Here is a 16074-nt window from a genome sequence, read left to right on the forward strand (position 1 = left end):
GCTTTGCCATTGGGGATTCCTGAGTCTCATTGTCTCTCCATCAGTTCTCTACTGAACAGTCTATTAATAATGAGTTAAGGAATGTCAGGAGCCAGGGGTGGGAGGCCAGGGGTACATCAGGAAGTGAACGTGGTTGATTATTTAAGCTCTGGAGGCAGATATTGTAGAAACAGGGCCAAATGATCTTGTAACTGCAAAAGAAAAATATCCTGACAGATCTCACAAGGGGTGTCAGTTAGGAGCTTTGGCTGAGATCTGAACATTCCTGCTCAAAACATCTTTTAGTTCCAAAGGTACATAAGGCCCCATTCAAAATCTAGGATCCACCAAATGCAAAGTCCATTAAACTGAGAGCAGTATCACTTGTCCCATATCTCCAATAATTAATGCAAAATGAGACAGACAGACACACACACATACACACAGAGCAAACTCCATCAGCTGGCATCTAGAAACCAGCTCCAGGAGGCATCCTGCGATCTCTCTTTCTCCCAGGGAACTTCACAGAAGAAGCAGATTTTCTTCCTGGAGTACACAGAAGAGTTAAACAACTGGGCTGCTTGGCAGTGCTGTGAAAGGCAAGTGCCCTCTGGAAGGGAGCTATACGTGCTGACTTTCCCCCCATTATCAGAACTTTTCCCATTCCAACAGATTAAACACTGAACTGTGCATAGTCTGCAAAAGTCCAACTCCTGTTGTGCCCAGGGGCCTCGCACATCTCCGTGGGGAGAACTGCAGAGCTCAGCAAAGCAGAGGGGAGCTGGAGCCCTACACAATCCACAGTCACATATTGGTTTTTCTTCAGATTTCCTTTGCTCAGCAGAATCCTCCTTGAACCCACCCACAATAACAAAGGGTTGAGAATTCTCCTCAGATTGACCCCTCAGCCGCTCTCAGATAGACACGTTGCACAGACACATTCACTACCCGCACAAGTCAGCCCCTTCTGGGTCCAAGACAGACCCCAACTGGCCTCTCTCGGATTTAATGAAATGTGTGGCACTGCCCCCCGGCTCATGTGACATAAATAACCCTGAAGTCTCACACACAGTCAGGAGCAGAAGCAACATCTACTACCAGCCATAGGCGTTTTCACCCAGGAGACCACAACTGCTCTCCTGAAAGGTGACTTCATCTCACAGGCCCTCCATCTGCACCTGCCCCTTTGTGAGCGAAATAAAAGGTGCCCTGTTTAAAAACCCACAGAGATCGAGTGCGTGACTGTGTTCGTGTTACTCTGAGCCAGTTAGAAAACGCTGAGGAGTCCTTGTGGCCCCTTAGAGACTAACACATTTATTTGGGCATAAGCTTTCATGGACTATAACCCACTTCATCAGATGCATGGAGTAGAAAATACAGTAGGCAGATATAAATACGAATGGCCTGTCCTAGAGAGAGCAGCTTTGAGGGAAGGAACAGACGGCTTGTTGAGCCATGTGGGGATTATTCACAGATGGTACTAGCCACAAAGGGAGCGTGGACTTTGCCTGCTGGGTGGGAGGCTCTGCCAGACCAGCTCCCCTTTCCGCTGAGGTGTGGAGGTGGGAGGTGAGCTGCGATGCTTCACATACTTCAGCCAGGCCTCCCTGGGAATTTTCCTCCCTGGAGCTCCACAGGGGAAGGATCGGAGGCACCTACAAACTAGATCACACTGGCTGGCACAGGGAGGAAATTGTAGCATCCGCTGTCAACATCTGCAGCAAAAACACTGTATTTACCCCAGAGAGCTTACAAGTCTACTGTAAATAAAGAGTTGATATAACAAATGGATATAAGAAAAAAACAAAGGAGCTGGGGGATGTGAAAGGTCAGGTTACAATAAGACTATGTTGCTGGATTAGAGTAATGTGTACACATTGGGTTCTAATTGTGACTTCTGTAGCAACAGCACATTTTAGCTCTTGTGTACGTGATGATAACTGGGTGTACTCATTGGAGAGAAGAGTAATGGGGGAAGGGCGGCTGTAAAGGAGAAGTGGGGAGGACAGCAGCAAGGAACTTAATGAGCAGTGAGATTGGGCTGGGTAGCTGAATGGTTGCAATGGTAGAAGGGTGGGGTGAAAGGGAAGCAACCACTAACTGCAATGCAGCAAATGAGGGTTCCAGAGTCCATATTTCAGAGTTGAATGAAGAGTGGTGTCAGGAGGCTGACAGCCTGTATAGGTCCCTTTGGGAGGGAGCAGATTGGACTATTTGGCCTTGGGGGGGAAGGTCTGATTTGCCAGTAGGGAAGGCGATGGATAATGCAGGGAAGGCAAGAGGCTCAGTTTCAGGTGGTGGCTCTCAGCTCTTTGGTTCAGCTGGTAAATCCAATCCTGCTTCACCTTAAGACAAACACACACAGAGCAGGAGTGAGAAAAGAGAAGCAAAAGGGGAGGAAAATGCAGCTTCTGTCTGATGGCTGCAGGTCAGTTGCTGGAAGATCATGGGCACAGCACATGGCATGTTAACCACTCTCATGCACTGACCCCACTCGGAAAATGTGTGGCTAAAACTTACTGTTTTCCTCTGGCCAGTCTGTGCTGGTGATGCTTTTATTATGACCCAGCTGTTCGGTATGGCTGGTAGCTGGCTAAACTGGACGCAGCAGAGTGTTGCAAGGCTAGATTTGTCCTAGTGACTCAGCCAGGCGTGCATTAGGCAGTAGGCTAAAAGGGAGAGACAGAGAGGAGTCAGGGGAAACAAGGTGGAGTTGCAGCTGTCACGCCAGGGAGGGAGGAATAGACAACACCTTTGGTTCACACCTCAGGAACTGCTCAGGATACAGCCAGGGTCAGGTCATTTCGCTCCTCCTCCTCAGATGGTTGTTTCGTCATCCACTAACAGCTGTGATTGCACTGTCAAACTGAAAAAAAGGTCTCAGTTACGGGAGGCACCTTTCAGACTCAGGAGAAAGGAGGCAGTTCAGGCCCTGGGTTTCTGCCTGATGGTGACACTGGTTGATGCTACCTGGAACCGCCCCCACTCCCTCTCCTAGGCTGAATAAAATGCCAAGAGCTCCTCCAAAAGAAAAGTCCAGAAATCATGGCCACTTTGTCCCAGGCAAAGTGCCCAGTCAAAACTATTTTCCCGTAGTCCAGATGTGGCCACGTCCTCTCCTCTTGAGAAGCGTCTGCTCTGCTGTTCTAACAATTAGGGAACCTCACCAGATGCCTTCAAAGGCCCTGCTCAGCCATTCTATCATCCACACACATTCCACTCACACCAGTTCTTTAACTCCACTCTGAAATTTGCATTCGACGAAGTGGGTATTCACCCACGAAAGCTCATGCTGCAAAACGTCTGTTAGTCTATAAGATGCCACAGGATTCTTTGCTGTTTTTACAGATCCAGACTAACACGGCTACCCCTCTGATACTCTGAAGTTTCTTTCCTGACATGCTTATAGGTCACAGTGACGCCTTGTCACCTTTCACCTGCTTTGAACAATTAGAGACTTCAGCCAAGGGGAGAGCTCAGCCCAACAGCTCCCAGCTATTCATAAAAACAGCAGCACAAATTAAAGACTGTGAGAAATAAAATGTCACACTGATGCTTGCAGCGCTATAAATGTCATGGCTGGGAGCCCCTGGGTCTGTGCCTTCCGATAGGGTGTGTGGAGGGACGAATGTGTCACCTTGCTGCTCCTCTGACCTTGGGGCTGACACAGCCTCTGGCAGAACTGAGAACAGCCAAAGAGCTGATCTACGTTGTGTCAATCGGAAATCACTCTGCCAATCAAGGATCAGCTGGAGCACAGTGTTCTGCTCCCACCCTCTTGCAGCCAGCCCTGAAGCTGCCCCTCTCCGCCCCCTACACAGAGGCTGGCAGAGTGGGTGGCAATGGCTGGCTACACTAGCTGAATGCTCCTCTGGATTCTTCTCCATTGGGGGAAGCCTCAGCTGCCCCTTTAGAGCAGTTTGCTGCCTGCTTTGCTCTGCCTCGCTCTGCCTCAATAGCTCTAAGTAGCTGGAATAAGGGCCAAGGTTTTGACTCCCAGTCCTTGAACTATAGGACTTGCTTAAGCTGATGACTAACATGCCCCATGGGAAATCCATTCGTTTTCACATACCAGTATCATTTCTGTTTGTCAGCAAACGCTCAGCTTGATTAGGGTAGTCAAGGGACATACAGCAGGGAGGCACCGAGTAAGGCATCAACAAACCACGTAAGTGCTCAGACTCGGAGATGGAATCACTTCTGTTACTATTACACTGCATACCCATCAGCTTGGCTGGTTGAGTCAGTTGTCCAGCTGCTATCAGGATGACTTTGCTACGGTAATTAAAATACAAATAAGGCAAAGCAGGGTCTAAAGATGGCTGCATTTTACACTCTATACCTGCAGGAATTTTGTAGAGCAATTAAAAGCGTGGTCCTGATTCTTCATGGCATTACACCAGTTTTACACTGCTGTGGTTTTGCTCACTTCATTGGAATCACACTGGGATAACATAGCAGAGAATCAGGCCCAGTAGGTTGTATTGGATTTTGAGAGATCAGTGAAGTAATTCACCATTAAAACATTTGTTCTACCACTGTCCACCTGCATAGGAGTCTGATCTAGCAACTGGTCCCTCACATTGCACCAACAAGTAGGTGTAGAAGAACATAGATTTTCTTGATGCTCTTTATCAGAGAGAAGCCACATTGGGTCCATTTGCCAATGTATCAGAGTCTGTTTCTTAAAGCTCTCACAGCTTTTCCTTCTAATTTCTTCCTATCTGTCATCTTGATAATAAGCAGGTTGTTCCCTCTCAGGAGAGCATGGCTGAGTTCTTTAGGAAGAAGGAGAGAAGATGTTATGTTGTTCCTGTCTCTCAGTTTTTATTTGTGTGTTAGTTAATTGGCAACAAGCAGGAGTTTGCAAAGATGAAAGATGTCCATGGCTTTCTCTGACATTGTTTCCTGTTTAGCAGTTGAGTTGGCATCTTTTGCACAGGAACACAGGGATGTGAGGATTGCCATGCCATAGGACATCAGTGGTCCATCCACCCAGCATTCTCTCTCTGAGGAGGTGTAAGAAATGTCCATGTTGGACAATCGTGGAATAAATGTGACCACTTTGCAGATCTATCTACCTACATACTTATCCTGCCCCATCACCATAGAATCTGAAGCTGTCTCTCACCATCTTTACAGTCTGTCTACACTAGGAGCTGGGGGTGTGATTCCGCACCTCACACAGACATACTGACACTAGATCTCATCATGCTAGTAGTGTAGCTGGAGTAGCACAGGCTGGGGTGAACAGCGGCACAGGATAACTGTGCCAATTATGTACTCATGGGTTTCTGGCAGGTTTGTACTCAGCATGGCTAGTTAGTGTCACCATTTGCTGCTGCCTGTGCTACCATGACTACACTAGTATTGAGATGAGAGCTAGCGTGGTACATATATGCAGCCAGGGGAATCAGACCCCTCTATCACCTGGTGTAGAGGCACCTTTAATGTATTTGCCCTTGCAAACCCCTGTGAGGCAGCAAAGTGCTATTATTCCCATTTCACAGAAGGGGAACTGAAGCAGAGAGACTCAGGACCAGATTTTCAGAGGCATTTAGGCAGATAGTAGCCTTGGAGTATTTTCAAAAGCACCTGTGCACCCAACTCCCATTGATTCCTCCTGAAGAAGATGCCAGATCTGCTGCTGAGCAGGAGACAATGTCAGAGGGAACCTTAAATATTTTTATTTCCATGGGAGCTTGATGCCTAGCGGTTTGAAGAACCCTATTAATCGCCTATCTGCATCTTTAGTCATGTAAACACCTTTGAAATCTGACCTTATGTAACTTGCCCAAAGTCAGACAGAAAGAGCAAGACAGAATTGAATCCAGGTCTCCCAAGTCTTGAGGGTACACCCTGACCTAAGAGAATCCACTGTCTCTGCCCATTCAGTGGCTCCCATCAGGTTTGGCATGAAGTTATGTCAGCAGGCAATTATCACAGCTCCTCTATGGTAGCGGGTCTCAAACTTGGGCCGGCGCTTGTTCAGGGAAAGCCCCTGGCGGGCTGGGCCGGTTTGTTTACCTGCCACATCTGCAGGTTCGGCTGATCGCGGCTCCCACTGGCTGCTCCAGGCCAATTGGGTCTGCAGGAAGCAGCGCGGGCCGAGGGACGTGCTGGCCACCCTTTCTGCAGCCCCCATTGGCCTGGAGCAGCCAGTGGGAGCCGCAGTTGGCCGAACCTGCAGATGCGGCAGGTAAACAAACCAGCCCGGCCCGGCAGGGGCTTTCCCTGAACAAGTGGCAGCCCAAGTTTGAGAACGACTGCTCTAGGGGCAATGCTGAACTCAAAAGTCTTAGAGTGAATTGCTGTTCATCATCTATAATTCACATGGTTTGTGAATCAACTTATAAAAGAGCAGAGTGTGGTCTAGGCAGACCAGGTCGCAAGTCTGTCAGCACATTTCTGGGTTAAACCTATTGCTTTAAACTCCTTGAATACGTGTGTCTTTGGGAGCAGAGGGGAGGTGGCGTGCTGGCAGGTGGAGGCCATTGACCCAGGCTGCTGCTGAGTAATATGGGGAACTCCCTATTTCTGCCAGGGGCAAAACCTCTCAGAAACTAGGCAGCTACTTTGTTCTTGCCCAAGAAGGGGTGAGGCAGACACGTGCACTGGCTCATGAAATGGAAGGGGAGGAAGGTCAGGATGTTGAAAGGAACCCAAATGCCTCCTCTCCTTCCCAGCCCCACCCGTCTGAGAGCTTAAATCCCAGCCTGGCTCAGCTATGGGAATTCACACCTGGCTCCCAACAGCACCATGAAGTCAGCAGGCATCTTCCTCCTTGTGGGGCTCCTCACCCTCTGGATGGTGCTGCCGTCTTGGTCTGGCACAATCTTACCCGTGCAACAAATCCCCAGAGGTAAGTGCTGAGAACAGCCTCTGCCAGCTCTACCCAAGGGGCAGCGGGCAGCAGGCTCCTGTCCCATGGGAGGGCAGAGAGCAGGGGGCTCTTCAGGCAGTAGGGAGTGGTCCGCTCCCCAGACAGCACTAACAGGGCTGCTCTCTTTACTGACACTCAGCACCCGACGTTCTGGGATCACAACTGCTCCTGCACCAGGGAAAGGAAATGTCCTTGTGCCCTGATATGAGCCCAAGGGCCACCTCACTAGCAGGCTCTGTTCGGGATTTTATACCGTTCAGATACTGAGCCTGAGAAGGCACAGAGACCACGGAGTGAGGGTCGATGCAGTCGGTGCCGAAGTTGCAGTTTCTCAATGTGAATTTCATTAGCTTGGTTTGGTCTGAGCCTGCTGGGCCACTGAGGGGTTTCGTTGTGGAAAGCTTCACAGCTGGACACCCCAATGCATCCCTCACTTCAAGAGATGCCAGTCATTTTTAGTCCCAATGTTACCTTCATTCCACACACATGTGGCATGCCTGGACTTTTGTTGTCAAAAGGTATTCGGATCCAAAATGAAGAATGACAAGGCTGAAGTTACAAAGAGAATCATTGGCCCTAAGGGGATGAATCCCACAGAACTGTAACTTTCCTGAAGGAATCAGTGGTTGTGTCCATCCTTTGGACCTTGAGTGATCATTGAAGTAATTAATCATCAGAACATTTGTTCTACCACTGCCCACCTTCATAGGATTTTAAATCAAGTCATTGGTCCCTCTTATTGCACAAACAGGTAGGGGTAGAAGGACACTGATTTTCTTGATGGTCTTGATCAGAGCAAAGCTACATTTTCTTTTCTATCGGGCTGTTTCTTCAAAGTCTCACAACTTTTCCTTCCCATGTCTCCCTATCTGTCCTCTTGATGTCTAGCAGGGTCTTCTCTCTCAGAAGAGCACGGCTGGAAGTCTTTAGGGAGGGGAGGTGTTATTTCGTCCCTTGCTCACAGTTTTTATTTGTATGTTAGTCACTTGAAAACAAGTGGGAGTTTATAAAGTACAAAATGTTCTAGGGCTCCCTCTGGCCTTGTTTCCTGTTCAAAAGATGAAGGAATTACCATGTCAAATGAGATCATCAGTCCAATCTATCCAGTATCTTCTCTTTGAGACTTAAGTGACTCACCCAAGGTCAGCCAGAGAGAGTTGGGTAGAATTAAACCCAGGTCTCTCAAGTCTGTATCCTAATTTCTGGACCAAAGCCAGAGTTTCTGCCCAGTTCAGGGACTCCCATCATGTTTTGGATAAGGTTATCTCAAGGTATTTATCATCTTGGGGCAATGTTGAACTCAAAGGTCCCGGAGTAAATGGTTGTTCCTCATGTGCATTTCACCAGCAAAAAGTGAAGCTGAATTCAGGTGAAGTTGAACCAGTGGAACTTTATTCAACCCTGTGAACTGCTCTGTCCATGTGGCTGTGTTGCTTCCAGCCCAACTCCTCACATTCCCAATTTCCCTCTCACCTCAATGACAGACTGCAGGGAACATGGGCTCTCTGATTCCAGTGCCACTGATCCTGACATCTTCCCTATTTTACAAACATTTTAATATATACATCAAAAACAAATAATTGACACTCAGACACCCACCCTATGTCCCCTTCAGCCAGAGGTTGCTAGCATATAGCCAAGTTAGAGTCTTATCTTCACCATAGACTCTCAGGTGGCTACATAGTCTTTGAGATCGTTTGGACTCCCCAACTAGTGACCACACCGGGGGTGACCCATCTCTGTCGCCCTGTCTCCAAGTCTAGCAAAATATGTCTCTGTGAAGTCTCCTCCCTCCCTGTGGTGTTGGCCTCCGGGTGGTTCTGTCTTTTCATTCTCTGAGCAGCTCTGTATCCCTGTAGGCCCTCTCTAGGTGTTGTGTCTGCTGGCTCGTAAGAGCCTCCGGTTCCTTCAGATCACCTCTCCCTCTTGTGCAGTCCAGTCATATGACCTGGATATCACCACATCCCACACAGATCCTTTAGTCAACTCCTTCTGATGTATCTCTAATGGCTGGATCCTCCACAGGGGTATCTGTCATCAGAGCTGGAAGGTCCTTGGCTGACCTGTCATACTCTGTTACCTGCTTTCTCCAATTGTTGGCCATTTCGTCTTGACATTTTCCCAGCCTTCTGGCTGCAACAGGTCTCCCCTCATTGATAGCAAGGTTGTGGTCAGTGGCTGCACTGGTACAGTTTTGGCACCCCCTTTGATGGGGTATGCCTGCGTGCCAAAAATGCCAACAAAGGGACCGAACTCCAAGAAACTGCCTTGTGTAACAGTCTCTTAGCTGTTTTCACATCTGATTCCACCTCATCATCAGTCTGTGGAAATGCCAGGGAGTCAAATTCCTAATTTGCATGCAAATTCCTTAAACTTTTCCAAGGCAAATGGAGGTTCATTTTCAGTGAATACAGTGTCCAGAATGCCATACCTCACAAGGCGGGTTGCCAGTTTGCCAATCACTGACTTGCTTCTTGTATCAGGCAGGGCATTGGCCTCTGACCAGTTTGAACAATAGACCACAGCAATCACGCATTGCTTTTCTTTTAAAGTAAAAAAGTCAGTTCCCACCTAGGTTGGGTGTGCAGCTCATAGGTAAGCGAATCTCTTTCTCCTGCTTATCACATGACTGGCAGCTGTCACACCCTTCTATCAAAGAGCAGAATCATGTATTCATTCCTGGCTAGTCAACACACTCTTGAACTTGTGTAAGACAGCTGTCAATACCCAGGTCTGAGGCATGACGTCCTCACGTAACTGGGTGAGGACAACAGCTCTCTGCCCACAAACTATGATTCCATCCTGCACACTCAGCTCATCTTAAATTTGCATATATGGTTCTGCTCCTCCCAGTACTTGGCTTTTGTCTGCTAGGATCGCTCTGTTGAGTGTCCTTGTCCATAGCTTCCTTGATTTCCATCAGCTTCACTGTTGAAACTACAAGACAGTGCATCAGGTTAATGGGTTCAGCGTCCTGACCCCCTTCTCCCATCTTGCTGATGTTGGTCTCAGGGTGTCCGCTAGCACCAGGAGTCATCTTGGACAATATCTGATCTCTACCTGGTAGAGCTGGAGGCTCAGCAACATGTGCTGCCGTCTCTTTGGAGCGCTAAGAAGGAGTTTTGCTGTGATTGTCTCTACAAGTTTGTGGCCTGATTGCACTAGTGGCCATGGGTGCACTGATGGAATCACTCCATTCCAAATACCACAGCCAGAAGCTCTTTTTCTATTTGGGCGTGCCCCTGTTCTCTCTCAAACAGGGCTCTGCTGGTATAAGCAACCACCTGCAATAGCAGAGATCTGAGATTACAGTGTCCAGAAGATTTGCCTAGAGACCTGCCTGGGTCCTTTCCCTCCCTAATTCTCACTTCCAGATGGTGAGGCTTCAATCACTCACCCCTCAGCAAAGGGGGCCCGATTCCCCCTGCCATGCCCCTTTTATAGTCTTGTGGTTCTTCCTCCATGCTGACGTGGCAGTATTTTACACCTGCCTTGCAGAGCTGCGAATGACACATGAGGTGCCTGGAAGGGGAGGATTAGGCCCAGAATAATTCAATAGAGGCCTTTCAACCGACAGCAGAATTTCACAGAGTCCAGACTGGTCCTACCACAGTCTGCACTCTGCCTGATAGCGGGTGCCTCTCGCTGGAGCTCAGCATGCTGCCCGGCATTACAAGGTGGCGTTTATACTGTGCACCTCTTTCTTGCAGAGAAATCTGGGATCTGCCCAGTGGTTTCTGTCAGGTGCAAGACACTCAATCCCCCTCATCGTTGTGAATCAGACAGCCAGTGTGCTGGGGCAGAGAAGTGCTGTGACACCAGCTGTGGATTGGGCTGTGTTCTAACTCAGCAAGGGAACTGCCTCATTGGTTATAGCCTGGGGCGAAAAGGGGGGTTCCGCAGGGAGTGCTCACCCTGTCCCTGCTGAGCCAGGGACAGTGTTTCAGTTTGAGCAAGAACTGATCTTTGTGCCAAAAGCTTAGTTTGTTACCTTGTAACTAGGGCTGTCAAGCAATTAAAAAAATTAATTGCAATTAATAGTCCAATTAATCGCACTGTTAAAGAATAATAGAATACCTTTTATTTAAATATTTTTGGATTCTTTCTACATTTTCAAATATATTAATTTCAATTACAACACAGAATACAAAATGTACAGTGCTCACTTTATATTTATTTTTAATACAAATATTTCCACTGTAAAAAAGCAAAAGAAATAGTATTTTTCAATTCCCCTAATACAAGTACTGTAGTGTAATCTCTTTATAATGAAAGTTGAACTTACAAATGTAGAATTATGTACAAAAAATAACTGCATTCAAAAATAAAACAATGTAAGACTTTAGAACCTACAAGCCCACTCAGTCCTACTACGACCAATCGCTCAGACAAACAAGTTTGGTTACAATTTGAAGGAGATAATGCTTCCCCTGTCTTTTTTACACTGTCACCTGAAAATGAGAACAGGTGTTCGCATGGCACTATTGTAGCCGGCCTCATAAGATATTTATGTGCCAGATGTGCTAAAGATTCATGACCTTTCATGCTTGAACCACCATTCCAGAATATATGCATCCATGCTGATGATGGGTTCTGCTTGAGAACGATCCAAAGCAGAGCGGACCGATGCATGTTCATTTTTATTATCTGAGTCAGATGCCACCAGAGGAAGGTTGATTTTCTTTTTTGGTGGTTCATGTTCTGTAGTTTCCGCATTGGAGTGTTGCTCTTTTAAGACTTCTGAAAGCATTCTCCACACCTCGTCCCTCTCAGATTTTGGAAGGCACTTCAGATACTTAAACCTTGGGTCAAGTGCTGTGTCTGTCCTTAGAAATCTCACATTGGTACCTTCTTTGTGTTTTGTCAAATCTGCTGTGAAAGTGTTCTTAAAACAAACATGTACTGGGTCATCATCCAAGACTGCTATAACATGAAATATATGGCAGAATGTGGGTAAAACAGAACAGAAGACATACAATTCTCCCCCCAAGGAGTTCAGTCACAAATGTAATTAATGCATTATTTTTTTAATGAGCATCATCAGCATAGAAGCATGTCCTCTGGAATGGTGGTTGAAGCATGAAGGGGCATACAGCTGTTTAGCATATCTGGCACGTAAATACCCTGCAACGCTGGCTACAAAAGTGCCATGTGAATGCCTGTTCTCACTTTCAGGTGACGTTGTAAATAAGAAGCAATCAGCAGTATCTTCCTGTAGTGGTGCGGGGACTCACCCCTGCAGCACCTCCTGCTGGTCGTCCAGGGAATTAGCTCCTCCAGCTTCCGGAGCGCCCTCTGCAGGCCGGTGTCCCCCTTGCCGGTTGGCCCCCGTGTCCCTCCCAGGACCCAGTGCCCCATTATCTGGGGTGCTGCCCCCTGGTAATGCCACCAGTCTCAGAGTCTCCCCACCCAGGGCAACCCCCAACCCTCTATCCCCACCTTGCCTCAGTCGTGGGCTACTGCCAGTCACCAACTAGCCCTGTTCCCGGAGCAGACTGCAGTATAAGCCACTTATCACTAGCAACGAGGGTTTGGACCTGCTGCCTCTGCCTAGCCTTGGGCTGTTCCAGGCAACCCCAGTATCTGGTTGGCCTTCTACTAGGCCACAGCCTGGGGGGGTTTCCAGGCCGGAGCTCCCTATCTCCCTTGGCCTTCTCCCAGCTGTGCTCCGCTCCACTCCAGGTACCTTCTCTAGCTCCCTGCAGCCAGGCCTGTCTCCCTCTACAGCTAGAGGAGACTCTGTGCTCCTGGCTCAAAGCCTTTTTATATGGGCTGGCTATGGTCTGTTTGGGGCATGGCTCCCAGCTGCGCATACTTCCTCAATCAGCATGGGAGCTGCTTGCCCCAGCCACAGCCCTATGCTAGGCTGTTCTAAGCCCCTCAGGCCAGGAGAGGGTGACCACCCTGCTACACTCCCATAAATGTAAACAAACTTGTTTGTCTTAGCAATTCACTGAAAAAGAAGTAGGACTGAGTGGACTTGTAGGCTCTAAAGTTTTACATTGCACACAAAAACAAAACAGTTATGTAACAAAAAGAAATCTACATTTGTAAGTTACACTTTCACAATAAAGAGATTGCACTATAGTACTTGTATGAGGTGAATTGAAAAATACTATTTATTTTATCATTTTTACACTGCAAATATTTGTAATTAAAAATAATATAAAGTGAGAAAAGTACACTTTGTATTCTGTGTTGTAATAGAAAGCAATATATTTGAAAATGTAGGAAAACATCCAAAATATTTAATAAATTTCAACTGGTATTCTATTATTTAACAGTGCAATTAATCGCAATTAATTTTTTTAATTGCAGTTAATTTTTTGAGTTAATCAAGTGAGTTAACTGTGATTAATTGACAGCCCTACTTGTAACACAGGATTTGTTTGTTAGTTTCAGCGAAACCTGGGACCTGTCCATTGATCGCAAGTACATGTCGCATGATAAACCCTCCTGATAAGTGTAAGGAAGACACTGACTGCGCCGGCCCCATGAAGTGCTGCATGTCCGTCTGTGGGAAGGAGTGCCTTCAGCCCAACCAAGGTACCACACTGGGCCAGTATTTCTAATCCTTCTACCCAGGGCCATCCCTAGTTATTCTGGGGTCCTACGCAGCCCCCCTGCGGGGTGTGTGTGTGGGGCCCCAGGTCTCCATGGGGTGAGGAGCAGGCCCCAGGCCTCTGCAGCGGTGGGGGTCGAAGCTGATTTTGGGGGCGGGGAGGAACCACCCTCCAGCACTCACTGACGGTGTGGCTGGGGCCAGGTTGCTGCAGAGCTCAGGGGAGTGGGGGTGGAGCGGAAAGAGGCGGGGCCGAGGGCCCTGGGAAAGAGCCGGAGCATGGGCTGGAGCAGCATGCAGCTACACAGGGCACCAGGAGATTTTTTCCTGGTGCCCTACGCAGCTGCATACTTTACGTATGGGTAAAGGACGGCCCTGCTTCTACCATGCTTTGCGGTAAGATTAATCCCTGTTCCAGCCCATCGGTGGTGGGGGGCACTTGTCCAAGCAGGCCTTTCATGCATCCCTCACTTCAAGGGATGCCAGTTGTTTTTAGTCCCAATGTTATCTTAATTCCACACAAATGTGGCATTCCTCTGCGTAATAGCAGGTGCCTCTCACTGCAGCTCAGCTTGCTGCCCAGCATTACAAGGTGGTGTTTACACAGTGCATGTCTTTCTTGCAGTGAGATCTGGGACCTGCCCAGTGGTTCCTTTCAGGTGCAAGATGCACAATCCCCCGAATCGTTGTCAATCAGACAGCCAGTGTGCTGGGGCAGAGAAGTGCTGTGACACCGGCTGTGGAAGGGGCTGTGTGCTAACTCAAAAAGGTACCTGCCTCATTGTTTATAGTCTGTGGTTCTTGGTTCCCCAGGGAGCTCTCACCCTGTTCCTGATGAGCCAGGGACAGTATTTCAGCCTTTAGTAGGCAGAGATGTTTGTGCCAGGGGCTTAGTCTGATGCAGTGAAACCTAGGACCTGCCCAGTGATCAAGAATACCTGTCTCAGGGTAGATCCTCCTAATGAGTGTGTGATTAGGATCCCGAGTGCCCCGGCACTACAAAGTGCTGCATGTCCACCTGTACAAAGGCTTGCCGTCCGCCCAACCATGGAACCCCGCAGGGCCAGTATTTCCAAACCTACCACCTTGCTTTGCAGTGAGATCATCACTCCCTGTCCTAGCCCATCGGGGGCGAGGAGGGCAGGAGTGTGCTGTGTGACCCAAGCAGGCCTCTCCCATCTCCCTCACTTTGACAGGCGCCACTCATTTTAGTCCCAATGGTACCTGTCTGTCCCTGCTCCTTGTTGTTGAAAGTTATTTGCAATGAGAAGTGATGGCACTGGGGTTACAGAGAGAGTCACTGGCATTAAGGGGATGAAGCCCACAGAACTGCAGCTGTCCTGCAGGAATCATTTGCATGTGTCCATCCTCTTAGGTCTTGGCAGGGTGAGAGATACAAGGGAACTGGAGCTGAGCACTCAGCAGGCAGAGATCAGTGCCTGGAGCCTGGCTATTATCCTGTTATAGAAGGTTGTTTATCCTGCCATCTCCTCTCTTGCAGAGAAACCCGGGACTTGCCCAGTGGTTACTGTACGGTGTCTTATGATAAATCCTCCCAACAGTTGTGATCATGACCACCAATGTCTGGGGCCAAAGAAATGCTGTGAAACTAGCTGTGGGAGACATTGCGTCCTGTTTCAGAGAGGTACTGGTCTCGGTGTAACTGGGTCACCTTTATCCTGATGATAGGAGGCTGCAGCTAAATGTATCTGGCGACCTCAGCCCAGTTCAGTTATTTTTGTGATCTCCAGGTGTTGGGTTTTCAGTTACTGGACCCCAGAGTTCACAGAGCATTTGGGCAGAAGCTTCTCAGGTAATGGAGAACTCTAATTAACACTAGGTGCCACCACCCACCTGCACTTATTATCCCAGCTTCCAGTGCAGAGGGTTGCTTACACTATGATCTTCCTGTGCTACAGAGAAACCTGGCATCTGTTCAGCAGTCGGTATAAGGTGCTTCTCATGGTATCCTCCTAATGCAGTGTGTACAGGACAGTCAGTGTCCAGAAAATGAGAAGTGCTGCGTCACTGACTGTGATTAGCCACAGAAAGATACCCACCTCCACTCATGTTTACATCATAAGTACCCAGCCTCTGCAGTGAGATCCCTCCCTGCTCCAGCTGAGCCCGAGGGCTGCCCACTGGGGAGGGTTGTACAGCCCTGGGCTGCAGGCACAAATCACTGCACTAACCACAGCTGAAGTCCAGAGGCACAATATGCTGCTTTCCCAGGAAAGGACATGGGTACTTGGCAGCTTCCCAGCTTCGCCAACACTTGTTACACTGGTGCTGAGCCTGAAACATCCCCATTCATGCTGGGCCCAGAAGAGAGATCACTCCAAGGGCCATATCAGGCGGTACATGTGAAACCGTGAATGAGTAGCAGAATTGTGGCAGGAAACAAGCGAAAGAAAACACAGGTTTGGTGTCGTGCCATGAGATGAAAAGTGTTGGAGCCATGTGGGAAATGGCCAAGATTTTGGAATAGGATCCAGGAGTCCTGGCTCCCAGCACCCCTCTGATATAGAACAGGATTTTCCCCTTAAGACTTCTAACTACTTTTCTTTTCCCCCCCACAGCATAACTTGCTTCACAATAGATCAAGGCATCCCCAGGAGCAGCAATGACACCAGTTCCCTGCAGCCTAACC

General features: G+C 48.4%; 1 protein-coding gene across 1 annotated transcript; it reads left to right on the forward strand.

Annotated features, from left to right (window-relative positions):
* Nucleotides 1-6738: 6738 nt before the first annotated feature.
* LOC120380168 (antileukoproteinase-like) lies at nucleotides 6739-16008 on the forward strand. Its single transcript, XM_039497656.1, has 5 exons — nucleotides 6739-6841; nucleotides 13259-13408; nucleotides 14050-14193; nucleotides 14926-15069; nucleotides 16004-16008. Exons 1-5 carry the CDS (start codon nucleotides 6739-6741, stop codon nucleotides 16006-16008), a joined length of 546 nt encoding a protein of 181 aa, XP_039353590.1.
* Nucleotides 16009-16074: the final 66 nt, after the last annotated feature.

This window comes from Mauremys reevesii, linkage group 13, assembly GCF_016161935.1.
Source record: "Mauremys reevesii isolate NIE-2019 linkage group 13, ASM1616193v1, whole genome shotgun sequence".
Classification (NCBI taxonomy): Eukaryota; Metazoa; Chordata; order Testudines; family Geoemydidae; genus Mauremys; species Mauremys reevesii.